Here is a 27942-nt window from a genome sequence, read left to right on the forward strand (position 1 = left end):
ATTTGTCAGGCCAGACGTCGATCCGCATCTCCTCATCTGACTGTTATGCTATGACGAAAATGAATGCCTGTTTGTAGATGATATGAACATGAGTGCCACATTGACATAAGATAATTTCAGGACTATGACGCCTGTGTTCTGTAAATCTTGACCTTGCCTGTACATCTTGTCTTTGTAAGATAGGACATGATCCGTCCTTTGTCCATGGTTCCTCCTCCTTAAAAGGGAGATTGTTGTTGGACTCAGGGTCGTTCCTGCTGATTCTGAACCTTTGCATCAGAAGGCAGGGGTGAACCTCCTCTGCAGATGAGAATACTTAGTGGAATAAACCTCGGAGAAAAAGCTGATCCTGGTTGTTGATCTTTATTGGGCAGATTCATTTTTCCACAACAATAGTGATCGCAATGAATCCTGATGATAAATTCACGTTTTACATTTTATTTAAAATGTACTGGGGAATATTGGATATTTGAATATTGTCGCCGGTGCCACTAATTTCACGTTTCTCAAAATGGAGCTGTCGACAATCAGAGTTGGCTTCTCCCCAAGTGTGTCACTGAGTGGGGAATATCTGTTGGTGCTGTTGCACTGTGCCCGAGGAAGTAGCTAAACATTAGATACACCGAGAAGGAGAGAACATAAGGAGAAGAAAGAGAGAAGTCAATGCAACTGCTAAGCTAACTATAAAGCTAAAGTTGCTAACCGAGATACAACTAGAATTTAGAGAGAAGGCAACTAAGAAAAAAAAGAGATGTGATTGCTGGAGCAGAAATAGTGTGGGTTTAAACGTTGCGGCAATTAGCCTCCGAAAAGATGAACCAAGTTAAATTATCACAGTTAAGCTTGTGACCAACACAGAGAAACAGGAAATTACACAATTTGTTGTACAGACAGACAGACAGACAGACAAACAAACTGCACAGAAAACAACCTCATGTAGGTAAAAATGAAACAAAAAGAGGCGTTGGTTGTGGCATTACAGAAAAGTGGCACTGCTTTAACACTGCAGTGAGGACATTTCTATACCACTGCAGCCCTAGTCGCCAAGAACCGAAAGGACCCATGAGGACCACTACGCTAAATCAGTATAATAGAAATTGCATGACATTAAAATTAAATAAACCATTCCCTTTATTCCTTGTTTAGTGACATACTGTCCCAAGGGCTGAAGAGTATTATTTGTTAAACCAGTTTCACACGCAGAACAAAAGAGTTGCGTTATGTGCTCCTGAGATATTAGAGATGAGCATGTCCGTGCCTCTGTAAATCTCTTCTCGTCAACCTTACTCCAATATTTTCATGTGCTTCTTTTCTTAGACATGGGTGGAGGTAAGAAATACAGGTCAATCCGCAGTAAAGTAATAAGATAAGATAAGCTTAATTAGGCTCACAACGGGGAAATTGCAAATATTCCATTCATAAAAATAATTATTCTCCACTACATTCCAATGAATTTAATATACAAAATTAGTTTAGGGTAAGGTGTGTCATGTGAGGTTTCAAAAGATGTCACTACCTCTGGCAGAAATTCTGTTGCTAAAAAAAAAAAGAGCAGGTTTACCTGAATTACATGCTCACCAGTGCGGGGGAAGGGAAAGCTTCACCAACCATTTTGAGTTTCATTCACTGACCAAACACCCATAAGACACCCATAAACTTAATTGTAATGGGGACTTGGTTTTCTATTTTTGTATGTGCCATAAATCTGTGCTTTTAATTATAGTAAGTTTTTTTGAGCGATTTCTGCAGTTAACACAGAAAGGGAAGGGACATAGTGTTTACTCTGAAATAATAGCACATGGGAATAGATGTAAATGTCCCTAATCAGTGAATAACAGATGAAAATAGATTGCCTCACAAAGTCATCTTACTGCAATTTACCGCTCAACATAGACTGTGCAAGTTACTGGTGTGATAATAACAATTCTGATTTTGAAATCACCCTATTTTTCCTGCTGTGTATACTGAAACAAGAGAAAGTCAAACATCCTTTTCCTTACAGGATCAAAGATGGTCCTCTAGGAGAAACAGTGACAAAGCATGATTATGTAGTCCTACTCACATGTGACTCCATACACTGACTCTACACACTAAGCTTACAGATACAGAAGAAGATCAAAACAGGGCTATAAATCAGTAAACTCCATGAAGTAATCCCGCAGGGAGCAATTTCCATTACAGCATTACTGGCTGGCAGCCCCCTTAAGGTGACTTTTGGCAAGGGCCAGAGCACTGACTGGACCGAGGTGTAAGGGGTACTGGTCAGTGCAGACTTCACACACACCATCTGTCCTAGAAAAAAGGGAGGCTATTTAAAGTGATTAAACATTATGCAATTTACATTATAGTTACAGATATACAGGTATAATTTATCATCAACTACAAATACTGTCACTGCAGTGACCCTATCTGAATAATGTACAAAATGTAAATTATTCTAGAGCTCCACCAGCTACCAACTCCTGTGGCAGTATATCAACAAAATTGGCTCACACATCTGGGCGTTATAATGGCTAAGATCATACACTGCATCTGCATGGGTCGACTAACATCCTCGGTGCTTCAATATTGACAACCCCTCAGAAGAAAGCTTCTTGACTAGGGAGGTGGGAGGGAAGTGTCTCTCTTCAATGCAGACAGGGATTTTCTGCCTCCCACACTTTTCAGATTCTTGCCACCTGTTACAATGGGAACTATTCAGGTGTAATGAGGGGGCAGCCTTGACGAACATTTTGTTTGCTCAGCACACTGTCAAAAAGCCACAAGCGGTTTAAAACAATGCAGGGAATGACACAATGGACACAATTCTTCTCTATCAGACTTGGGCACAAGACTACAAAAGCCAGGAAAACTGGATAAAGCAGGCACCAATGTTAGTCTACTTTAAATGTTGACATGCTGTAATCATTAAAGAGGCATGTGCACGTTTTATGAAAACACTGCTCAAACCCGTTATGATCCAACAGTGACTGGAATTAGGGATGTCTATTACAGTCTGTGGTCTAAATTACAATGGTATGTGGATGCATTGCATGCAGCAAACAGGATCTACCAATTAATGCAGAAGCTGACTGAAACTAAAATATATAACAAGTTGCCTTCTTATTCATGACTAGTCGGTTCACTGGTACTGAAAAGTTAGGCCCATAATTATCTCAAGATTGAAAAAAGAAAAAGAGAAAAGGGAGATGAACAATCACTTGATCACAGGCAAATCAGGAAGCCCCAATGAATAAGGAGTATGGGTGAAGAAATAATATGACGATTATTAAATGGTTGACAGTCACAGGACTAGCTTCTCTCTGTTGTCTGTCTGTGGCAGCAGCAGAGCGAGGCGATTGTCTATCGAGCCATGGCAAAGCTCACCATCAGCCTGAGCTACCAGTAGTAGGGATTTATTGGTCGTTAGCCCGAACCACTGCCTGGTCAGATGTGGAAGGACTGATTGTACATCACTCCCCCAGGGAGGGGAGGACCAAAACAAAGCATTGATTGCACTGTCTGGCACGTGTGTCATCCTGCTTTGCTCTATTGTCTGTGAATGTGAAAAAGTGGCGGTGGGGGCATGGGAGTAGGGGACATTCCCCCTTTGTGTAAGCAAACATGAAAGGGTCTAGGCAGCTCAGCCTGCATGTGACAGCTACGCTAGCATAGCCAGTGTGATCACTCCCTGGGTGTTGATTGTACACATTGGCGGGTACCAAGGAGCAGCAGCTGAAGCCAGGCATCATATGGAAATGCCAAGTAAAACCAAATGTGGCTTTCCTGATCATTTAACACATAATTCGAGCTTGGCACTGCGATGAACTAGGCTCCCCTACAACATTTAGTCTCTGCAACCACTCCTTATACAGCCTCTCTTTTTTGTTTCACATACTATATCGCCTAGCAACAGTGCGTTGCTAGGATTGTACAGCCTTGCCAGGAAGACGACCACTCATCTTTTCATGCGTTTTCACTTCCGTGACTCCTCCACTTGTTTCTCCAGTCTCAACAGTCCAAATCACAGCATTTTAGCTCCTCGCTGAGCCTCTGTTGTCAATTTCCACAGCAGTGTTAGTCGGCGGAGTGACGTGGCAGACAAGATTACACAAACTTTTGTTATGACACTGACCGCTTTCGGTTCGAGTTCATAAAAACGAGACACTCGACTTGTTATGTATGAAGAGAACCGCCTTGGGAGCTGGACTTCTTTATCTGTGCGTAAAAGCCTCAACAGGAGTCAGTTTACAAGCTGCGTCTATTGTCGCGTCCATCAGGCAGCAGCTACTGTTAGATAGCGTGAAAGTGTCAAGTTCAAAAGCATAACATTTCAGACTGTATATACTGGCTCTAATGTTTAACTATTAGTGTTTCGAATGGCTAGCGTTAGGTCTACCAAACACCGCCCACTCTGACAGCTATCTTGTCGTAGCTGAGGTCCACAGCCGAGTTGTAAAGTAATGCTAAGTAAACGCCGGTTGTTAGCTCCTTGACGAGGCTAGCTTGGATTAGCCAAATTAGCACCAGCTAACGCCTTCGTGGTAATGTAGTGAACAACTGAACACTTACTTTTATGTCTGCCCGCAGCCCACGACTGTTTGGCGATACTGGGGCTCCGTATAATTGCCCTTCCAGCGGATTTCAAAGCGTCCATATCGTAATCCAAAAGTGGGGCAAAGAGCCCGACAAGCGCCTGGTCGTTTGCGTCGGAACACTTCGCTCGGTTTAAAACAGCCCTCTCTCGTACAAACTTTTTTTCTGCTGCTTTTTTCTCCCCGACGCGCGGCGGATGTCTTTCAGTCGATGGTAGATTATCATGCTCGTCCTCCTGGGCGGTGTTTTGTATGTAAATTACCCGGATAATATGCGTGACGCTCGTTTGTGGAATCACGCGAGTGAGGCTGTTGCGACAGTGGCGCTCATATCCTGAGCGGGCGGCGTTTGTTCCTGTTAATACACGGTGCCGTGTTACTCCCACCAGTGTCTTTTGTGCCAAATGATTACGTAGTAGCATCACGGGCTGTGGTCAGACTTAGCATGTTTAATTCAGTCATATTGCTTCTTCTTCCTCTTCCTCTTCCTCTTCCTCTTCCTCTTCTTCTTCTTCTTTTTCTTCTTCTTCTTCTACCAAGCTCTTAAATCTGTCGTCTATTCAGGGTTATGTCAGTCAAACTAATCCCATGACCACAAATAGGTTGGAGGAGGGTGGAACTCCTCTACAATTGACTCACCTTTTCAGATTGGCATTAGCAGCACAATTCCTGTTATGCATCATAATAAGAGCTAACTTTTATTATTATGGTCATTCGTCGCCAACTCCACAATCCTATGTATTGTCTTAAATGTCTCTGATTTTGTTAGATGCTCACTTAATATAATATTAATTATGATCAATTGCATCCTATTTCCTCTCATGTGTAAGTGAACAGCTGCAGGGGAGTGAGGCTGTGTGGGTGCTTTCTGGAAAACACTCACTGTCAGTCAGTCGTTTTTCAAAAATGCCAGCCAAGGAGTCCCTGCTGGACATCTGGATGAGAGGGGTTTCCTGCTGAAAAAAATAGTAAGTTAGGGAGAAAAAAATGTCTTAAGTGACCCTCATCATCAATCTATCTATCTATCTATCTATCTATCTATATATATATATATATATATATATATATATATATATATATATATATATTGCGTTCCGTTGAGCTTACATCATCACCCACTAAATTAAACACTCAGGGGAATGGCTTTTAAAAAATCCTGCACTACCAGATTTTATAGATGACAAGAGATGACAAGCTCCGACACATGAGTGCAACAGACTAATATGACCCAAGGACACATTGGTTACACCAACACCATCTCCAATCTGAAACTTATTAGCAGTCACATAGTATTTACTTTATTCTCCACAAAGAAATGCTTCCAAAGGAGAATTATCATCACATCATTGTAGCACCGAACCACCTCTGTACTCAGGCAGCTGTTTTTCTTTTAAAATAATGTTGATTTGTTGGCAGCTACAACCATGCTTCACTGACAGGTTTGAGACAAGAGTGCACTCTCCTGCTAGTAAATCTACCAGTTACTGAAGCATGCGATACATATCTTCACTTGTAATGCAGCAACACGGGTGTTTGTATGTTTGGTAAGAAAAATCTGTTACTTTCAGCTGGAAAAGAAAAGAGGGGTCCATCTACATACAGTATAAAGGGGGTGGGATTATTCGTGAATCTGAAGGTGAGAGTCAAAGACAAATTACACCTGATTTATTTATACATGAGTACAAACAAAAGTAACTACACGTATCGTTTATCCAACACTGTAAATCCCTAAATACTATCTTTAGGGATCTGAGTAAAGCACTTATTGTCACCACTCGAATGCAGCGTTCATCCATATAATTCAATTTCAATTCAATTTTATTTATAGTGTCAAATCACAACAGAAGTCATCTCAGGACACTTAACACATTGAGCAGGACTAGAATACGCTCAAAATTTCAAGAGTCAACACAATTTCAAAGTCCCAACATCACCCAGGGGCAAGCGTTACAGCGACAGTGTCGAGAAAAAACTGCCTTAATAGGCTTTTAGGCAGAAATCACGTGCAGCCCAGGCCCTTGGGTTCCAACTGCATTTGGTGTTGGTAGTATGGTAGTAGTATGGTAGTATAATCTGGCCACATTTAGCTGAGTTGTGACAAAGAGAGCAATAAAACACTGAGGATTGAGTGTAAAATTAATGTATGCCCCACCCAGGCACTGGTTAATGCACAGAATATGAGGAGCTTTATTCACATTTATTTTGCAGCACAGGTTAATTGAGCATATTTGGGAAAGCCCGACATGTGACAGAAAGCTAAAGAAATGCCTTCTTTCATGGATTGAAAGTCACTGTCCTTAGCAAAGGTATTCCTTATCTCCCTTCCATGTGCATTAGATTAATAATCATTCAAATCAAAATGCACAGCAGCCCATAATTTATTCCCTTTTATGTTCCACCACAGACTGAAATCTCCCAGAGGTCAGCAGAGCATGGAGTGATTACGTCTGAATTTGAAAAGTAGACAAAGAGGGGGGTGAAGAAAGATGTGCTTAAATAACACCATTAAACCCTAGCATTATTTACATGGTGAACAACACTGACACTTTAGTTTACCTACCAGATGTTTTTGTGGGAGCACCATTGGTCACTATGTTTTGACCAGATTAGCATGAACAAATTATTCATACGTTTCTTTTGTCAACACTAAATGGGATTTTCTTGTCTTGAAAAGAGGGAATTAGTCGTTCTTGACAGAGTTAATAACCAGTCTGTGTGGACAGAATCTTTTCGAACCCAAATTATGTGGATGAACGCTGCCTCCTAGTGGTAACATGCAAATAGTACATACAGTCTCCAATACCAGAATATACCCAGATTAACAATGTTTTGAAACTTTTTTGGCCAAATTTCACCTCACAAATTATAAAAGAAATATGGTTATTGTTTTACTTGAACTATACCAATATAACAGAGTCTTTCGTTAGAGCTAAACCACTCAAAATTAACTATGAGAAGAAAAAATAAGAATTGCATTTTCCATCAAAACTGATATTGCAAAAAAAAAAAAAAAATGTACGAGTTGACAAGCCAGAGGCTTAGATGTTAAGATTTGTGTGTGGATCAAGCTCCACAAACATTGTATAAACATCTCCCATAATGCAACTCAAAAGCGTCTTTTATTAGATAACCTGCCTCACAAATTTCTACAACTTGTAAACCCCACAATTTTAGTTTGCAAAGCAGGCTTTGTGATATTTAATATTTTAAGTCTCAATGCAAAGCTAAAGTATCCATGATGACAGTTTGTAAGTGAATAAACTGACTGAACTTAATGTAAAAAAAAAAAGCCAATTTGCAAGAAAAAAATGTTTATTTCTTGTAAACCTCACAGAGCGAGAGCACAGCCAAGGTTAGACCTGGGGAGAAATAGAGCAGTGACTGTGGGCATAGATAACAAAAACAAACAAAAAAACACTTCTCTATGCTTTCAACAATCAGTTGAAAAAACAACTGACTAAACTGTAATTTTCACAATATTTTTTCCTGTAGCCAATGACAATCTGAGTGAGAAAAAAAGCATCTCCATGTATAGTAGGTGAAAATCACTCACACACACACACACACAACAATGACCATTTCGGATGATGGTGAAACCACAGACTCGAGCAATTTTCTCCCTGCAGGAAAATAAGAACTCTACCAAAAACAGGAGTAAGGAAAGCTGCATTAAACAGCAATTTCTCCAACAGTCGCAAATACTGTAACATTCATAAAAAGAAATGTGACATATTAGTCCCTTACTTTTAACTTCACAGTCTACTACGAACAGGTGACCACTCTCTCCATCTGCTTAACAGAAACTTTCAATTATATTCAACTGGATAGTTGACAAAAACGTCAGCCAATGTATTTGTTGTTGTTGTACAGTCTTACAGAAAAAAGCATTCCCAGTCTTGGCACACAAACTGAAGGGGAGGATTCATTAAATCAAATTATTATTAAACTGCTATATTAAAGTAGACATTTCCAAAGCTTTGTTTACATTGCACATTCCATCTTTAACAGTTTCCCCTTTGGAACAGCATGGGTTTTCTACAGTGCACCTTTAAACTTGAAGAAAAAGAACAAAGGACTGAGGGATTTGGGGTTTAACAGCAGCAGTGATGAGCTTCAGTGAGTGGACATGTGACAAGCTAGTAGATGCTGTGCTGGCTAACATAATGTCAACATACCGACAATATGCAAACAGAAGTACAATTTATTTGGTGCCATCTAATGTATCAATTAAATGTGACTTACATAAGAGACAAAGTTGCCCTCGACTGCACATGATGGATCAGCTACCAGTTAGGAAATTAGTAGGAAGTAAAACGCCAACTCAGCATCTGAAGGTAACTTTGTCCCAATTCACTAGGCGAGGTCAAATTCTTATCCTTTCCAGCTTAGCCAGATGCTATACAACTAATTCATAAGGGTTGGGCTGTATTTCATCACTCACTTTATGTCCTTAACTGAAGGCACTATGATCTTGACAACTAATGAAAGACTGAGCGCGCGCGCACACACACACACACACACACACACACACACACACACACACACACACACACACACACACACACACACACACACACACACACACACACACACACACACACACACACACACACACACACACACACACACACACACACACACACACACACACACACACACACACACACACACACACACACACACACACACACACACACACACACACACACACACACACCAGGGGAACCCAAAGGGCTGTTTTCTCTGATGATTAGCATTAGGAGATGCTTGGGTTAATTTAATTTGAATGTCTATGTTTAGGCTTATATAACACACATATTGTTTCCAATTTGTTGTAATCCACACTTCCAGCCTGTTGAAATCAACACTTGAGCGAACAAATACAACCTCACAGTACAATTTTAAAACGATTTACCACCAAACCCCAAAGCAGCCGAGAGCAGGGTTTATTTGGAGTCTTAAAAAAATAACTTAAACATAACATGTGGGAGAGTCTGCACCAACTTCGCCACTACATTCCTCTGGTTGTATAGATGTTGCCATACTATCTTGGGAGAAAACAATCCGTCAAAAGAAATTGAACATACAAGTCAGACTATGTGACTGTATAATAAAGGAGAACTCTGTATTCAAAGTTTTAGGAAGCAAAAATCAACCTAAAAGAATAATGCAGCTATTCCCCAGGACCAAAGAGCAGGTTGCAGTGGTGGTGGGAAAGGGAGAGCAACACCCTTGAGTGGAAGATACATACCCGATTCTGTGAGGTTTCACTAGACACTTGAGAAGAAAACTGGTACTAGTTGACGTGTGATGTCCGTTTAAAGTTTTTTTGTCTTTTGTTTTAACTACAACAAATACAGTCACACAATACAACATCCTTCTGACTTGGTGGGGAGAAAAATAAAAATCCAAGAAAAACAACTCTCTCAGCCGCAGACATGCCGAGCAGATTGGTAGGTGGTGGGTCTGCAGGAAAGACTATGATGAGGATGGAGGCAGGTGAGGGGCGGGACAAAGCATTCACTTTTTGAGTGGCTGGTAAACGGAGGCGTTGGGGTCTAGGCCGGAGGGATTGGTGTCCATGAACTTGGAGGAGTAGTGGGGTGTCACCGGGGTCATGCTGCTGGTGTCGGCTGTGTAGGAGATGCTAGGCATGACGGCCATCACTTCGGCTATTTTCTGCTTCAGATCTTTTATCTCCTGGTCCTTTTGCAGGATCTGACCTGAAAACAGACATCAAAAGGTCATTAAAAAAACAAGATACATCTGTGTATGAGCACACCTACATATCTATTTGGATTTGAGCATATTCTCTAAATATGTGTGTGAATAAATATGTTCTGTATGGAAATCAGACTGACCTTGTGCAATCTCTAGTTGTCTCTTGGCATCTCCCAGCGCAGAGAAGAGATCCAGTTTGATCCTGGTCTCTGCACTTAGACTGTTCTCCAGGTGCTGGGTCTTGTCCTGCATGGCTGACAGTGCCGACATCAGCACCTCTGTGTCTTTTTCATTCTCTTTATATTTATGAAGCTCCTGAGATGTGGAGGAGAAAAGATACAGTTAGTAACCTCCTGACATGACCCTGTTTGTGACTGGATACTTTAACATGCTGGTGACAGCAATAATACAGTGCAAATTTGATACATTTTCATAACATCCACAACTGATATGAACATCCATCCATTCAAAGCTGCATTATGAAAAAGTGGAGAGCCATACCTTCAGCTAGAATGAAATTAAAATGTAATTAACACATTCTTGGTGTAAGTGTGCATCACTGAAGTGAGTCAGACAACAGAGTTTAAAAAAGGCCCACCTAAAAAGGCACTTAAGTGCTATGATAGAAAGACATAATACATATTTTCTGTTGCCATGAACAATATTAATAGTTAGCTTTTTATAAGCTGCATTCACTTGACTTGTGCATTTTGGCATTAGCTTGTTCAGGGGCACTATAACGGGGACATAGCTCCAAGTAATGCCACATTGTGATATACATATACACCTTTGAGCACTCGCTCTGGTCCACCATATGGCAAAAGCTGAGTGTGCTGACAAAAGCAAAACTGGCAAAGTACATAAGACTGCAACTGAACTTCTGACTAAATTGCAACTTTGAAACTGTAACTCCTTTACTGCACCTGACAAAAAGCATTACACATGACCAAATGAACAAACTGACAACCGCATTAAAAAACATTATGGAAAAACTTTACTGTACTCGATTGTGACTAGGGATGGCCAAAACTAAAAATATTTTTGACCGACCACCGAGCCTCATTAACCGGTTGAAACCGGTTAACCGATTATAAAATGCGCTATTAAAATGCCCCCCCCCCCCCCCGATTTCGATTTGTGCTTGCTGCTTATCTCTCTCCCGTTCTGTCCATCCGACTCACTCACACACACTCTGCCCCGGCGCCGCTCTTCCCCTACAGCTCTCCGAGACGCTGCTTGTTTAGTTTGAGGAGATGGTAGTGCTAATAATAATAATAATTATATATATATATAATAATAATAATAATAATAATAATAATAATAATAATAATAATAATAATAAAGCAAGATGATTATCATCATGACCTTATCTGTTACCATTGAAAATCCTGAAATGTAGTAATGTCCGAATCCAAGCCTATCCAAGATAAAACAGGCACCTTCGGAATGCGTAAAAGACGCACCGGCGCGAAATGTTTTTATTTGGGCTATTAAGTATAAACACAAGATTTATGAAACATCAAGTGTGAGGAGATAATTTGTTCCCTTCACACAAACAATCCTCTGATCTTGTAATGAGATGGCAAAATGTAGTCTTTTAGTCTACTCCTAGTCGCGTAGCGTGTAGTCTACTACTGTGTATAATAATTGAGATCGCATTCTCTGCACCTCGCATGCGGGAATAATTAAGACTTGAGGAGAAATTATACAGTGGGAGACGCTGTGTCCGTCATGCATGTATATCACAAAACAGAGCAGTAGACATAATGGTGGCGAGACCCCGGGGCCATTCATCATCATCATCATCATCACCACCACCGTCTTCATCATCCGCGCTCCACAGCTGCACCGGATTCCCCGTCCAACACCAGAACGGCGGGACACCGGGGCCCGCGTGGCTCTCGCGCGCAGCTCAGACCAGCTGCAGCCCCAACTCCAGCTCCAGCTCGCTGCAAATGTGCGCGTTTCTCCACGGACAACAGGCTGCCGAGACCAGGCATGAGCCGCGCATAAGCAGAACACGATTGTGATTTTTTTTTTTTTTTTTTTAACCGACAAGTTTAATCGGTTAACGTTAATACGGTCAACCACCGGTCACCGGTGAACATCCCTAATTGTGACAGTTCATATCAATGCTTAAATTAATAATAAAAAAAAAACCTTACCTGAACTTTCAATTCAAGCTCTCTGATCTGGTCCTCCTTTAGCTTGATGTCCAATGTTAGTTTCTTACACTCTGTTTCTAATTCAGTGATCCGCCTCCGCAGCGTATCTGTGCACTCCCCTCTGAAAAAAATGGAAAAAAGTGGTTACATAAGAACAACAGATCATAGCATGAAAGAATCAAGAGACAAACTAAATTCAAAATTCATGTCAGATGTGCACCTACCTGGATGCTGCTGCTAGTGCTACTGCTCTGGCTGCTGTGGCCTCCTCTAACTTCTTCCGCTTCTTTTCATCTGCAAGCTGTTTCTCGGCTGTGGCTCGAGCCTCCTGCTCTGCTTTGAGCCTCTTCTCCAGCTGGCCAACTGCCTGTTTGTCCTTTTGCTTTGCCTGGACAGCATTATGGAGCCTACAAGTGCATGGACACACATATCGTAGAACAGCACATTGGCAAGCGGGAAATACAGAACTTGTTTGGTATTTGTGAGTTATTTTGAACAGCCTACACTCATCTAAATGACCCCTGTGGCATTTTCAAGTTAGAAATTAACTTGTCAATGCAAAGCTATTTTGATGCAATAACTTTTCTGATGACAACTGTTTCTTTTCCGACAGAAACTTCAACATTAGCTCAGGAGGTAGAGCGGGTTGGCTGGTAACCACAAGATTGCGGGTTGGCTGGTAACCACAAGATTGCCGGTTCGATCCCCGGCTCCTCCTAGCTGAGTGTCTGGTGTCCCTGAGCAAGACGCATCACCCTAATTGCTCCTGACGAGCTGGCTGTCGCCCTGCGTGGTTGACTCCGCCGTCGGTGTGTGACTGTGTGCATGAATGGGTGAATGTCAGCCATTACTGTAAAGCGCTTTGGATAAAAGAGCTATATAAATGAGGGGCAACCACGCATGGCAACACCCTGCTCGTCAGGAGCAATTAGGGTGAGGTGTCTTGCTCAGGGACACCAGGCACTCATTATATGTGTAATATCTGGAGTGCCAAACAGGTGTTCATTCACAAGGAAAGTAAGGGGTCGATTGGGTCATGGAAAATGTCCAGCCCACGGTGCCATAGCTTTCTGAAAATGTGGCCCCCTAAACAATATTGTTGAAAAGCCTTGTTCTAAAGTGTTTATTAGGGCCCGAGCGCCGACAACGTCGGGCTGCGAAGCCCTATTGAAACCTTACGGATTATTATTATTATTAGGGCCTGAGCGCCGACAACGTCGGGCAGCGAAGCCCTATTGAAACTGAACAGATTTTTTTTCTTATTATTCTTTTTCTTATTTCGCAAGTTCGACGGCCTTTTTGGGGGCCTTATCATAATAATCAGGCGAAAAAAATTGGCGTGCGGGTGGCGACTGGCGAAAAATTTGATATTTTAAAGGTTTCATAGTTGGCCACAAAAAAGTGGCTCTCTAGCGCCACCTAACGTCTTTTAACGTCTACAGTTGTGCTCTACAAAAAAGCCTCTTGGAGTACTAAAGTCCGCCTACCGAAATTTTCCGCCATTTTGAATTTTGTGAAAAACACGTTTTTGCTAATTCCTCCTAAACCGTAGATCGGATTCTCACCAAATTTGCTGTGCGTCATCACTAGACCAAGCTGGTAAAGCTTGGTCTAAATGTCGTTGCGTTCAGAAGTTATTAGCCAATGAAAGTCAGAGGGGCGGGGCTCTAGAAATCAATACACATAACTCCACAATATTTAACCCAATCATCATGAAACTTGCAGGATATGTTGAGATATCTGGCAACGTGACTGGCAACGTGGCGGTGGCCGGGGGACGACCCGCCCCGTGGCGGTGGACAGGCCAGGCGGTCGGACACATCAGGCGGCCGTAGCACTAACCGAGTTACGTGCCATGCGAGGGCCCGTTATCACTGCTCGCAGTTTTAATTTATATTTATATTGATTTATATTGATGCATGACAATGAACACCCCAATGCCACAGTTAGTAATTAGTCTAATTCAAAAGTATCAATAGTGTGACTTATCTTTGATCAGACAAATAGTAGCCCAACTCACTTGTTCTGCAGCAGCTCGTTCTCCTGGCGCAGTTGGCCCAGCTCAGTGCGTATGGAGCGCTCAGCGCTGCCCAGCGAGCCAATCTGACTGCGTAGGTCCTGCTCAATCTGCCGGCTGGCCTGCAGGTCTGCCTTCAACTTCTTAACATCCTGCTCCAATCTGTCCCAGGTGGAAGAGTGAAAAGAGAAGAGACTCATTGACATGCTGCTTATCCGACAGTCAACATGATTTATATAACGATGTACTGATGTTTCATGTACAGTACATCAATACATGTCCCAACAAGTCCCGACTCTTCTCTGTTGTGGCGCTTCAGTGGTGGAACGAACTACCGACCAATATCAGGACAGCAGAGTCGCTTGCCATTTTCTGAAAAAGGCTTAAGATGCACCTGTTCAGACTTCACCTCGACTCTGCATAGCATGACCCACTAACAACCCCCCCCCCCCCCCCCCCAAAAAAAAGAGCACTTCTATGTTCTTACCTATAGCACTTTGATCACAGCACTGTTGTTCTTAAGGTATACTTGCTGAACAGCTACTACTTTACTCAGACAAGGACCTAACACTTGTTTCTATCTTACTTTATCGGCAATGATATGTTGTGGTCTCTTTCTTTCGATAAATGTACTTATTGTAAGTCGCTTTGGACAAAAGCGTCTGCTAAATGCCCTAAATGTAAATGTACATCTATGCTGTTATGGATACAAAAATCCAAATTCTGTGGATACAGTAGCAAAACAGCTGGTCCAGAAAGGCGGTGCCTAAATTATTACTGCAGCCAAAGCATTTTCATATACAATTTAAACAGACTTGTACAATAAATAAAAGTCTTTCATGAGTCAAATACAGCATAGACCACAGAAAGTACAGTTTACTTTATGCTTCTGTTGCATAAATGTTGATGGTCTTCATTTGGAATTAAAAGTGGGTGAAAGCTTCATAATCATTTCTATGTTCTACTTGCAGGGCAGAATATCACCCCCCTAATGTCAAACTTTCATTTTCATTTCTAAAAGCCTGTGATTTGCGATCAAATCCAGTTGAGACCTCAAAGTAGTATTTGATATTGATCTGAATTTATGCTGGTTCATCTGCTGTCATCTGAGATAGACACCTAGACAAAATCTGGATGGGAAAGGATGTGACTTTTATCGTTCATTGCGATAAAAACAAAAAAGGTTGATTGGTGGTGAATTTCCATAATCAGAAATTCGTCACAAGTGACTTGAAAAAGCTGTCTAGCTGCTATAAATGGTAGAGAAGTAAAAAATAGACCCTGATTTTAAAAATACATGATTAAAAAAAAAAAGTGTTTTCAAATTGATTTCCGTTATTTATGCAGGGCGGCTTTATGATTTATGATAATCTAATTTAATATTATTGCACTGTCACCGGTGTAGTAGGTAGCACTTTTGCCTCACAGCAAGAGGGTGCCGTGTTTGATTCCCGGGTCGGGTTCGGGTTCCTTCTGTGTGGAGTTTGCATGTTCTCCCTGTGTAAGCGTGGGTTCTCTCTGGGTTCTCCGGCTTCCTCCCCCAGTCCAAAGACATGCGGGATGGGGATAGGTTAATTGATGACTCTAAATTGCCGTAGCTCTGAATGTGAGCGTTAATGGTTGTCTGTCTCTATATGTTGGCCCTGCGATGGACTGGCAACCTGTCCAGGGTGTTCCCTGCCTTCGCCCAATGTCAGCTGGGATCGGCTCCAGGCCTCCCGCGACCCTGAATACAGGATAAAGTGGTAGACCATGGATCCATGGATGGATGGATGGATGGATGGATGGATGGATGGATGGATGGATGGCTTCATTGTCATAGACACATGAGAGGTGGTCTCGTGTCAATTTAATCACAAATAAGCAAGAAAAACAAAACCTTGAAATGTGCATAATTCAGGAAATAGGTAATTGATAACCAAAACTTGCTTAGTTTTTTTTTTTTTTTACAAATTCAGGTGGGAAATACTAAAAGGCTATCACTCTGTATAATGACAGTGGTTTGAGATTCCTATGTTGAAAAACAAAAGTTATTAAAGATTGACATCTTTCGTATTGCACTTTTACGATGGTCCCTAACAAGGCCTATAGTGACAGGCCGTTAATACACCTGTGTGGCAAGCCCAAGTAAAGCCTATGCGTGGGAAACACTGGCATAGTTTGTGTGTTGAGGATAACACAGTAGAGTCACAATGAGCATGTGTATAGCATGAATACATCGGTGTCTCAGCATGTACTTCTTACCTAACAAGTGCTTCTGGTTTGCTCAGCTGGTTGTTGGGGATACAGTTGTCTATGGGATCCCTGTGGGAGCCACCCGATGTCCCCTTTCCCAATGCTAACTTGTGCTTCTTCTCGTTCTTCCCCATGGAAGAGGAGGATGATGGTGCAGAGGAGGGCACACTGCCATTGGTAGCACTATGGCCACGGGGCGAGGAGTTGAGTGTTGCGACATTGCTGCTAGCATTTTTGTAGTTTTTGGAGGAGGAGGAGGATGAAGAGGAGGAGCAGGAGGAATTATTGTCCTCTTTAAGCAACAGGTTCTCTGTGCTGCCCAGCTCTGTGGTCAGTCTCTTGTTGTTCATATGGTTCTCCATATACTCCATCTCTTGGAGTTTAGATTCCACTGATGATGGAAGGATGCTGTTGTGCTGCTTTTTAGTCTCCCCGCCGCCCCTTCCCTCTTTCCCCTTTTCTCTATACTCTAACTCCGGCAGTGATGCTGATGTCTTTTTATTGGCTGGGGCGCCATTTTGTGACACTGGCGGTGTGTCCACTTCAGATATTATTTTAGCTGCTGCTGCTGCTGCTGCATGAATGAAAAAGGGAAGTGAAGAGGATACATATGAATGATTCACACATGTTGTTTAAGTGTTACTTTTGTGAAATGGCAAGATTTTGCATATAACTGCATATCAACCATGTGTTGGATTTCAAGTCATCTTTTTGGTTGTTTAATAAAAATCCTTTGCTGGCCGCATCTCAGATTTCCTGACCTACATACATATTATGCATATGTGCATATGTATGTGTGTTTGAATTTTACCTTCTTCTGCTTCTCTCTCTTGTCTCTGAAGCATCTGTTGCTCTGGAGGTAGAGCCTGCTGCAGAAGCTGCATGTAAAACTCATTCTCCTTCTGTACTTCCTTCTGCTTCCGAAGGCGCATCTTGTAGCTTACATAGCTCTTGAAACCAAAGCCCAGGGTGACAACTGGGTAGCCAATGCTACGGAGATGGACACAAGACGTATGCTCATAAGTCTACTCTTGGGTCATAGATTTTAAAAAGTACTGATTTAATCAAGGAAACACTACAAAAATGCACTTCAGTTATCAATCATTTAGGATTTTTATTACCAGTCCCGACAGCAAACCTGGTATTGTTTTCTCCTTGTGAGTCAGTGTGTGTGTCACCATGGCAAAATGTAGTCCTGGAGACAATTACTGTGCAGGAATACCCACAGAAGTACTTTTGAGTAATTCGGCAGATCTGCCTGTTGACAGATTTGTCAACAGGCAGATCTGCCGTGCAAGAGGCAGTCATGAAGCTTTACAGTTGTACAGTTGAGATCAAAATGAAGGCTGACTTCAAAGATGGGTGTGGTCCAAGCAAGGGCATGGGAAGGCGGTAGGAGGAAACTTAGGAAATGGGGAAAGGGCTTTACGCCCCAGGCCCAGTTTGGCATCATTGCTGGTGTGATCAAATTGCAAGAAGGTCTCTAGTTACAGTGTGGTAATACCTCAACTTCACCGTATGATATAGTTTCACACAGCCAAATCCAGTTTGAAGCTCTTAGAGGATTGATTCATTAAAATTGCAGATCACTTTTAACCTTATGACCCTACACTAAAGAGGTGCTACTTTAAACATCTTGAGGATTTTTGATTAAAAAAGGCAATCCAGAACCATCAGACCTGTTCGTTGTGTGTTGTCTTGAAAAAAAAAATACAGTTTTCTGTGGCAAAAAAACTGTGCTTGACCATTGCACAGCAAATGTCTCTATACTTCCTACTGGTACAATAAGGCCTATATACACCTTAATTTACTCTTTATAACATTCACAGAATCCAACTGTAAACTGATTTTTCAGGAAAATAAGTCAAGTGAAGAAAAAGACAGCCATGAGTTCCATCACATAACCAATCATGTGACATTATTGACTTGATGTAGTGTGCAGCAATAAATGAAGCTGTGTGAAAATTTAGATTAGTTCACATAATGCTGGCTTCACATGATTCCTCTCCACCATGCCACATAGTCGGCAATAAACCTTTATATGCCTTTCGATGTAACACATCTGTCAAGGACTGCGTTCCACCTAGTTAAAACAGAACAGTCGCTCACCAGTGTGCAGCAAAAGGACGACACAAGTCCACGTGGAAATTCTTCAGGTCTTTGAATCGGATGGCTGCCTCTATGTACACAAAGAGTATCCATAGAGATACGGTGGGCAGACAGACACCTCTCTCTGAAAAAAGAAAGCAGAACAAATAAGATATAAATGGGCATTGAAAATCAGCACGGAGTACTGCTTAAATCACGTCCGTAGCAATGAGTACCAAAAACTGAAAAGATGGCACAAAATGCTTGGTCATCAGATACTGTGATAATCATTATTTTATGCTGTATTCAGGTAATGTTATTTTAAGTCCATCTGTGTGTGCTGTTGCTCACATGAATTATGCACTGTATATAATTTGTGTCTTATACTACAGTTTTAATTTTCTAAACGAATATGTTTTTTCTCCATTTCCTGCCCAGGGATTACAGATGTAAATCACTTATACCTAACTATAGCACAGGTAAGAAGCTGTGCACTGTCCCTGTCAAATGCATTAAAAAAAGAACTAGGTAAGCTTATCTAAGCCGGACCTGGACACATACCATATGTGTTGACGAATTATGATTAATGTACACAACTATCTGTGTATTTCATGTCTAACACAGCAGTACTGTTCACATGCACTTTATGGGCCCTAGTTTCGTAGACTAGGCGTAGTCAGCGCGCAGCGCACGTGCGCCACGCCGACGGGGTGTGTCCGCCTGGACTTTGCAAGTTTCGTGCACCGCGCAGGCTAGCGCAGGCACGCCTCCCATCTTGCCCACCCGTGCAAGTGGGAAAGAGGGAGGAGAAGAAGGCGTGAGTGGGAGACGAGGAGGAGACAAGGCGTGGACTGGGATTAATACAGCCGATTCAGATCTTCACCAATCAAATGAGCTCCTCTCCTCACCTTTAATGCGTTAGGGGAGGTGCAGTGCAAGATCCGTCACTTGACAACCCGATGACAGAAGCAGCGCCGCCACTCCCACCACGCGCATCACGCGCTGTGCGTGCATATCATAATAATAACAATGCCGATTTTATAAAAGAGAGAGAGAGGGAGATGTTTTGGTCCGAGAGGCTGAGTTTTTCCGTTACGCGTGATCTGACGTCGGATGTGACGGGACAATCCATATAGATATAAATTCACGTGTTGATTCAATTAGTTGCATTAAATAGTGTTTGTTGTGATTATTTATTGCATTTAAATGTGCCTGGAACTGTGGAAACCTGCCTGTGAGGTCTCGGTGACGTGTGCGCACTGCGCGCCGGTCAGCCAAACTTCCACTCCGCCAGCTGTGATTCGCCTTGAATGAATGGACTTTATTTGCGCCTTGCGCCTTACGCCAAGCGTAGACCAGGTTGGAGCTGGCGGGCTTTCGGCGAAGTCTCTGCGAGGCTTTTTGCCACGAAACTTCCGCTACGCCAAGCTGAATCTGTGACGCCTCCCCCTGCTGCGCCGCCACACCCATCTTGGCGCAGGCGATCCACCAAACTGCCAAACTGACTGTGCGCAAGGCTGCGTGGGTCGAAACTTGCACTACGCCGGCTCCGCCACACTGCGCTGCGCCACGAAACTAGGGCCCTATGACTTCACACATTTGATCGTTTTGACTCTGCCAATAAATAGGAAGAAAAACTGTCCAGTGTTTAACCTGGAATTTATTCATTCATTAATTCATATTTTTCCATATGTGATTCCCTGTAGCGAATGGACCTGCATAGTCCAGCTGTAATTAACCGTTTCATATTTTAGACTATAAGTAGAAACAAGATCATGAAGACCTAAATATTGAAGAAAGAAAGCTGCAGAAAATTTAGTGGAAAATATGAAATTAAATTGAAAATAGTTCATGATCTGATTTTTACAGTAATGGTTTGACAGTGTCAACATTAAGAGATGAGCCTAATAAATATTTGGCCCAGGCATGTGTCCTTGATATGAGTAACTTGCGGAGTGTTTATTGCAGCATGATGCTTGTTTTATTGTGTTGTTTTATTTGCATTATTTTATATAACATATATTATGTTTGGCATGGTGTCTTGAATTACTTTCTTAGTAACTGCATTAACTGACCAACATGCACAAGTCTTGCTTGCCCATCTCCGACCAACTCCCTCCTGCTTAAAAATGCAGAGCCAGCAGCTGGATTTCGGATTTTTGGGTTAATGTCACGTTGGTCTTGAAAGAGCTTGGCCAATATTTTCTGCCAACCCTGCCATTGGACATTCTCTCCCTAGAGCAGATATTAAGGAGGCTACGGTGCCCTGATGGCACAAATTGTAGTGCGCTAAAGCACAAGGCAACCTTCATGCAGACATCACAAAAATGCCAAACTAATACAAAATAGAATAAAATAATAATAAATAAAAAAACGTTTTGGCAGCTGCATCAAGTTACCCAACGTTAAAATTAGGGTGAAAAGAGTGATTACATGTAGGCTACACCCTGTTTAAAGAAAGTATCACAAGTCCCTGAGACACCAAACGCGCTATTCCTAATGACAAAAAACATTTTGTGGAAAAGCTCTGTCATGATTTAAGATTTGATGAACCTATCCTTCTCCCTGACACACAGTCAGAACAGGTAGACCATCATTCTATACAAACCTTTACCTTCTCTTCACAGGTCTTTATTGACACACCAATATCACTAAACACATGGGGTGGTCAAGATACAGCAGGGCTCCAGAGTGCGACCAAAATTTTTATGAGTGCGACTGAAAAAAATTGTAGGTCGCACTGGTGCACCTAACGCTGCTCGGGTGAAAAAAAAAATCATAAGCGCAGCATCTCTTTATGTTCTCCTGACGGTATCGTGGTCTAAACCAATAAGAGACAGAGCTCGGGCGGGTCCTTGCCTCTGATTGGCTGTGGTCCTTTTCACTGCTGTAAATTGTGTCAGTTCGAAAATGCGAGCGAGCAGAGCAGGTACTCTGAGCGCTTCGACGCTGAGCGCTTCGATTTTCTTTGAAAATGAAGAGAGGCAGAAAGCCTCGCCCCGAGACTAATTAAAAAGCCCAAAAATATGCCTTCAGACAGGACTGGTTGAAGCAATTTCCCTGGCTGATGTACGATGAAGAAAGGGACTCAATGCACTGCATTTATTGTCGGGAGTGCGGTCAGCATTTGGCCGGTAATAGTGCGTTTGTGGAAGAGTCAACAACATTTCGCATCGAGACATTGAAAAAGCGCAATATGTCCAAAAAGCATACTACATGCCGTGATAAGTGTGTTAATAAAGTGGCCCCTCATCCAGCTGCATTTCAGCGTCAGGCTGTATCAATCACGTCCGCTGAGGAATCTGAAATAATTATAAAATTCAACGTCGCATACAATATTGCAAAGGAGGAGTTGCCGTTCACTAAATTTAAGTCCGAAATTATTCTGATGAAAAAAATCCCGACACAAAAGAACAAGACAGCTGCGGAGGTTGGAAACGCCACGTACACGTCATTCATGATTAACCGCGTCACAGACGTCTCTACGAAGGAGTGCGTTATTGTCTACTGCTGCATTTTGCATAAAGGGAGGCCAGTCAACATGTTAATTGGACATGTCGTGTGGAGCATGGACACGCACAGTGTTTGAAGGCCCACATTACAGCATGAGAGATCATGAATAGGAAATTGTATAGTAGCCTATTCCTAATATTATTATTAAAAATGAATAGCCTAAGTAAAAATATAATTAGGCTAGGCTAAGATCACATAAACAGTTTTCCATTTGCAATCTATAGACTAGTGACCTGTATGATCTTTTTATTGTGCCACAAAGCAAGCATTTACTGTGCTTGGGCATCAGTGTGCAGATTGGCTGGAGAAAACGGTTCCTCTGGGTGCTGATGGTGCTGCAGTTAACCTAGGCCATAAGGGGGTGTCATTATGTAAAAGGAGAGCGATAAAAAGGTGACTTTTTGGCGTTAAAGGCGACCCGATGAAAAATGTGGGTGCACCTAAATTTTGTGCTGGTGCACCTAAAAAAAAAAGTTAGGCGCACCAGTGCAACCAATGCAAAAAGTTAGTCTGGAGCCCTGTACAGACACTACTCGACTGTGCAGTGGTAAGTTTATAAATACTCTTAGAGTGAATGTCACTGGTGAGTTTAGTTGGAGAGCTCATAAAGCAACAGGGGACCACACTGTGGGTCTCCCTCCCCCAACTGGCACTCAGATTTCCATCTGACACCTGGCCTTTGGTCGCGCTTGGGGAATACCACTAAATCGGACTGACAACTAATCTGAGTTCAGCTCACTAACACACCATGCAGAAATCTAAGAAGCAAGCCTATCTGTAAATCACATAATACAATGTACATGGACATTACACAACACTTTTCACGCCTGCTTTTCCCCCAAAGCACTAAGGGAAAGCAAAACATTGAATAGTGCAAGTTCTAAAAATGTGTGTGGTTTGTGTGCATTAAAATAATTATTTATCTTAATAGTCCATCATGTTAATACAAAGAAAGTTTCTTCCTTTCTTCCACTAAACTAATATAGAAAAAAGCTTATGGGTCATTCCGTGCCAACTCAGCCACCCATGTACGTGACACCTCTCAGATTTTGCTGAAAAGCGGTGAAAATATGCGTTTTGTTACCAAACAAAGGAATCTGAAGTTTCAGGTCAATATGTCAAATGGTTTGCCCGTGGCCCTGGTTCACTGGAAACATTGCTGAACGTTCAGAGGAACATGGTGATGTTTTTGTGAAATCCATCTATGGACGCAGTGCTTGCCAATACAAATGTGACCAAAAGGACCACAACAAAATTATGTTACTGCTTCCACAATTTCTTGGATAATAGTTATCCATAGATGAATTTCACAAAAACATCACCATGTTCATCTGAACCTTCAACAATGGTTCCAACCAGTCATCATCATAGATACAGGCAATGTGTTTTCCTGGCTGGAAAATGTAGTTTTGTGGCTGATCTGACTGCGAGTGTTCTGCCTCCAGGTATTCTGTATCCAAGTGTTCTGAATCCGATTGTTGTCCTGTATCGACATCTGTGAATATTTTATCCTGTGATATTATTTTCATCTGTATCTTATTTTTGTAAATTGGTATAAAGCAATGATGCGATCGTGTTCCACTGATCGTTTTGGCCTAGGCGTAACGTCTCTACAATTTGTACGTTTCCTCGTGTTTTTTAATTTCTTCTGCACTAACAAACAAGAATGTAATGTTCTTAATGTTTTCTTTTGCCCATTGAAACATCTCCCTTGGTGTCAGAATATGGTTTGCATCAGTGGCCTGCAGACTGAAGCAGGCGGGTCTCTTTCATCGGGGATAAGGGGTTAATTTGTGATTTTCAGGAAATTAATGGCCAGCAGTCTAAATATTTAATTGTTTGCCATCACTGAGCATAATACTAAGTTATTTCCACGATTTTCATGCTTCTTCACTAAATTCTCCCTGATCTACATTCCAGACTTCTGGAAAAAAAAGTCCAAAATGGTGCATTTTGACGAATAAAATTCATATTGAGGAGCTTCATAGTCAAAGGTTTTATTTCATTAAAAGTAAATAACAAATATGTATCTTTATCTGGTATAAATCCCATTAGGATCATCAAGTGCCCACGCAGTCATTTGTGGGTCCAAATATGGGGTTCCAAAAGAGTCACCTCTGCCCTGGAGGGTTTTTGGACCCCCATAAAACCCCCACCAGTGGTACCACACCATTCAAATTCATTTTGGCAAGAGCAAAGGTCCCAAATATAACAAATAATCCTGTTTAGAATAAATATGATCATTAATCGTGGTGCTAGGAGCACCCAAAAAGTGAAAAATAATGTTGGCCGTCGAAAAAAAATTGGACTTTGGTGACCCACTTCTCACCCAAACAGTAAGGAATGTTGATTCTGCCCGCAGTGTAGTACACATTACAATGAGCTAACAGAGAAATGTTCAACCTTCTATCACTATTAGAACAGAAGTTATGGGCCTCCAAAAATGCCAACAAATGTAATGCGAAATTCCAATGTGTCAAAAAGGGGTGTGGCACTTGAAATTCAAATGGACGCTACGGGCAAACCGTTTGAGATATTGACCTGACACTTCAGATTCCCTTGTTTGGTAACATAAGGCATATTTTCACCGCTTTTCAGCAAAATCTGAGAGGTGTCATATACATGAGCTTATATCCCAGCAAAAGCAAAGTTAATCACTGGCATTTCTGATATGCAGTATTCATATTAACAAATATCATCTATACACTGGAGGGCCTTACCTGTGTGCCAAACATACTGCACCCACACATAAGTACTGGCGGCGAAGAATAGCCATTGCACTGGGATGAATAGGAGGCAAATGATGTCCGAGGTAAACGCCACACACACAAAGAATACTGAGAAGGCCTGTTGGGGAGATGAGGAAGTTTTAACAAACCTGCCACATATGCAGCACGGAAAGATGTAGGTTGTTTGTAATCATTTACATTTCATGCTCAAAACCTAAAACATTGCCTTAAGAAGAAAAAGGAAATGTTTTCAGGTTAACAACCAATCTTTCTGATTAAATACGTAGTTTGTACATTAAGTCAAGACAAGAAGAAACACATATTTCAACCCAAGCTGGCATGTTTTAAGATTATAACTGATAAATAATGCTAAGGCATTAAGTTATTTATATTTAGGTTGGAGTATTTGGAGCGATGATACAGTGAAAATGCTGGTTCTGTAGTGTCGGGGACACTTTTGTCCTACTGTGTGCATGTGTCATTTGTTTTACAAATACACATTGACAGTTAATTTGTGGAGAATGACAGTATTTAGACTTCATTTTTCAGGTTTAGTCTGATTTTGGAATTCATTATTTGGATACAAAGATGCACCACTTTGTCTATTAATATTTCCTTTCAATGCACCCCACTGCTATCTAGTGAATGTTAACTGCTTCTTGTTTACATGACATTAAAAAAACAATCTACAGCAGAAAGACAATAACACATTTGTTACCTAATTTCACATGTTAATGCAGTGGCTACCACAGCAGCACTGTAGTGAAATTCAGCAACTCACTGGGAAAATCATAACAGGATGATAATCTCAGTCCATAATTACAGCATGTCTGTACTTGTTTATTTTAGTGCAACATTTAATGTGTTGAGTGCCAGGCTATACTCGTTCTTCACCTTTATGAAATTATAGTAAATATTAGGACATAGCCACTCACCAGCCCCTGGTATCTAAACGAGTCGTACACACTCCGGATGAAGAGCCAGAACGGCCAGAGGTACTCAAACCTGAACTCCAGTACAAAGTCTGCCAGTAGCACCAGTGCCCACACCACAAGAAACTTCAGGTACAGGAAGGTACTAAAAATAACCAGAAAAAAAGGGACACAATTTATTTTCTAACACAAAGTCACATCATCATTGTCACACTATTTTTTTATATCGGCAAAGTGATTTGTGTTACCAAAAATGACACTACTCCCAATAGTCAATATGTGAAAAAATCCTAATTAAGTCAACATATTAAAAGAGATATTGCTTTATTGTAAGTGTATGCGTGGGTGTTTGAATCAAGTGTGAAATGCCTGTCTGGCACCTGTCGCTGCTGTTTGACAGATGAAATGTTTGTATGCATTATACTTATTCTAAGAGGCTGATGTTATAAAATCCAACCCTGCATATATAGATAACAACTACATAAGAAGAGGTCCCTGTCTACAATTTGACATGTACTTCTGTGATGCTTTGAACATTTGGTCATGGCAGTGGCACCAAACTGCAGAAAATATTTTTCTCAAGAGTTGTAAGATAAATACACATAGAATGTTGCGCTTTGTTGCTAGTTATTTCCTAGTGCTACTCTTTATATAAATAAAATAAAATATATACATTTGATCGCAGATTTTATTAGCACTGACACATAGAAAGTGACACAGTAGGGAAGTAATTTGATCTCAAAGCATGACTGTTTTGTGAGGGGTCAGTTGCTCAATAATTGAAGCACTGCCCAACATATCTAGATCTGAACAACACGTGTGAAACGAGTGGCCTTTAACGTTCGGTATGTGATACATAGGAATTCACAGAGGAAGGACCTGTCAAGTGTGGCTGGGAAGGTACAACTAATCAACTTTATGTTTCTGAATAGTGCAACACAAGGTCTTCAAAGTCAAACAAACAGACTGCAGTTTTATCAACTCATGTTTACCGCTAATGCTAACACATGTTACGCCATTATATTCCATATGGCGCATGTGGTGAAGTTGGAAATAAGCAGACAAAGCTGCTGTTATGCTAGTTAGCACAAGTTACCTAACATAACAGGGAAGCGGCTAATTTTGACGCGGCTAGCAGATTGCAACTGATGGGGGGAAATGTATGTAGTATGGTCATTTAACTAGTATCCAACATCCACTAAAACGTATTTCAAACTGTAATTTTGTCATGATTCAAAACAGGCTGTTTTGGGGCCTAACCCTACGGCTAGCTTAACAGCTAACGTTACCTGCTAATGTACAACGATAACACACCGCTAGCATACACGACGCTATCACGATAAGCTAGCTAGGTTAATAGGCTAGCGAGCAGTGGCAGTTAATTGAAACCGAAACATTAGGACGTTTCGCATTCTGCATCTATGAAGCCGCAAACACCCCCATACAGTGCCCCCTGCAGTATTGTCGTAAGGGGGACCCCCTCGCCAGGCTCCATATAAGTTACCTGCCGTATATACCCTCAGTGATTCGGTTCCGTTTTAACGGCCGTCGGAGTTTGCTGCAGTCCGCATTGCGCCGCTTCATCCTCCTCCCCTTGCCTTTGGCCTTCGAGTAACCACTGTAATCTTATCCAGTTTTCTTGTTTTATACAGACAAAAATAATAAATAAAGAGGCTGCGGTGTATGTCGCTGTTATTATTTCCCCCCACTGGAAACAAAGAAATAAATAAAGGACTCTATTCGGGAACCTCCTCCTTTTCTGTTTGCGCAGACTCAATAAGCCCAAACCGCACCGTAGTCTACGTACGTCGACTTGTCAGACGGCTGGTATAGCCAATCAATTTTATCCGCCGAGGTCTCTCTCTTTGACTGATACAGAGATGAGCCATTTACGTTGCACCGTGACCGGTCGCTCAGTTCTCCTCGTCCAAACACAACAGGGTAGAGCGAGAGTCTGCGTGTGTGGAA

At 41.7% G+C, this 27942-nt stretch overlaps 2 protein-coding genes and 1 long non-coding RNA gene across 6 annotated transcripts in view; 1 reads left to right on the forward strand and 2 right to left on the reverse strand.

The window, feature by feature from the left end:
- ldlrap1b (low density lipoprotein receptor adaptor protein 1b) overlaps positions 1-4930 on the reverse strand; it is a 55438-nt gene extending 50508 nt beyond the window's left edge. The window contains exon 1 of one of the 2 annotated variants that reach the window (XM_084014056.1): positions 4552-4930. In XM_084014056.1, coding sequence (XP_083870182.1) covers positions 4552-4636 — 85 coding nt within the window. In that variant the 5' untranslated portion in view covers positions 4637-4930. The remainder of the gene's footprint in view (positions 1-4551) is intronic. The other variant, XM_084014055.1, reaches the window with a different exon arrangement.
- Positions 4931-5765: 835 nt separating this feature from the next.
- On the forward strand, positions 5766-9859 carry LOC311016421. The gene is made up of 2 exons (XR_014597488.1): positions 5766-7595; positions 7643-9859. It is a non-coding gene; the product is annotated as an uncharacterized lncRNA (long non-coding RNA).
- On the reverse strand, positions 7442-27875 carry maco1b (macoilin 1b). 3 transcript variants are annotated; one of them, XM_084014037.1, is made up of 11 exons: positions 27479-27875; positions 25978-26119; positions 25034-25160; positions 18822-18945; positions 17524-17702; positions 16722-17274; positions 14481-14639; positions 12685-12867; positions 12461-12581; positions 10436-10610; positions 7442-10297 (listed from the first exon to the last, which is right to left on the reverse strand). In XM_084014037.1, the coding sequence occupies exons 1-11, from the start codon at positions 27556-27558 to the stop codon at positions 10095-10097; spliced, it is 2046 nt and encodes a 681-aa protein (XP_083870163.1). In that variant the 5' UTR covers positions 27559-27875; the 3' UTR covers positions 7442-10094. The 3 variants fall into 3 exon arrangements, with proteins under 3 accessions (XP_083870163.1, XP_083870161.1, XP_083870162.1); XM_084014035.1 differs by having other exon boundaries at positions 16722-17286; XM_084014036.1 differs by having other exon boundaries at positions 16722-17277; positions 27479-27874.
- Between the last annotated feature and the right edge of the window lie 67 nt (positions 27876-27942).

The sequence above is a fragment of the Eutrigla gurnardus genome (assembly GCF_963514095.1).
Source record: "Eutrigla gurnardus genome assembly, chromosome: 7".
Lineage (NCBI taxonomy): Eukaryota > Metazoa > Chordata > Actinopteri > Perciformes > Triglidae > Eutrigla > Eutrigla gurnardus.

Excerpts from the sequence above, each read along its gene's own strand:
- maco1b (XM_084014035.1), bottom strand. The coding sequence starts at position 27,558 with ATGAAGCGGCGCAATGCGGACTGCAGCAAACTCCGACGGCCGTTAAAA. Across the intron at positions 26,120-27,478 it reads ACTGAGGGTATATACGGCAG|TACCTTCCTGTACCTGAAGT; the intron begins GTAACTTATATG and ends GGTTATTTTTAG. Across the intron at positions 18,946-25,033 it reads GCAGTATGTTTGGCACACAG|AGAGAGGTGTCTGTCTGCCC; the intron begins GTAAGGCCCTCC and ends TTCTTTTTTCAG.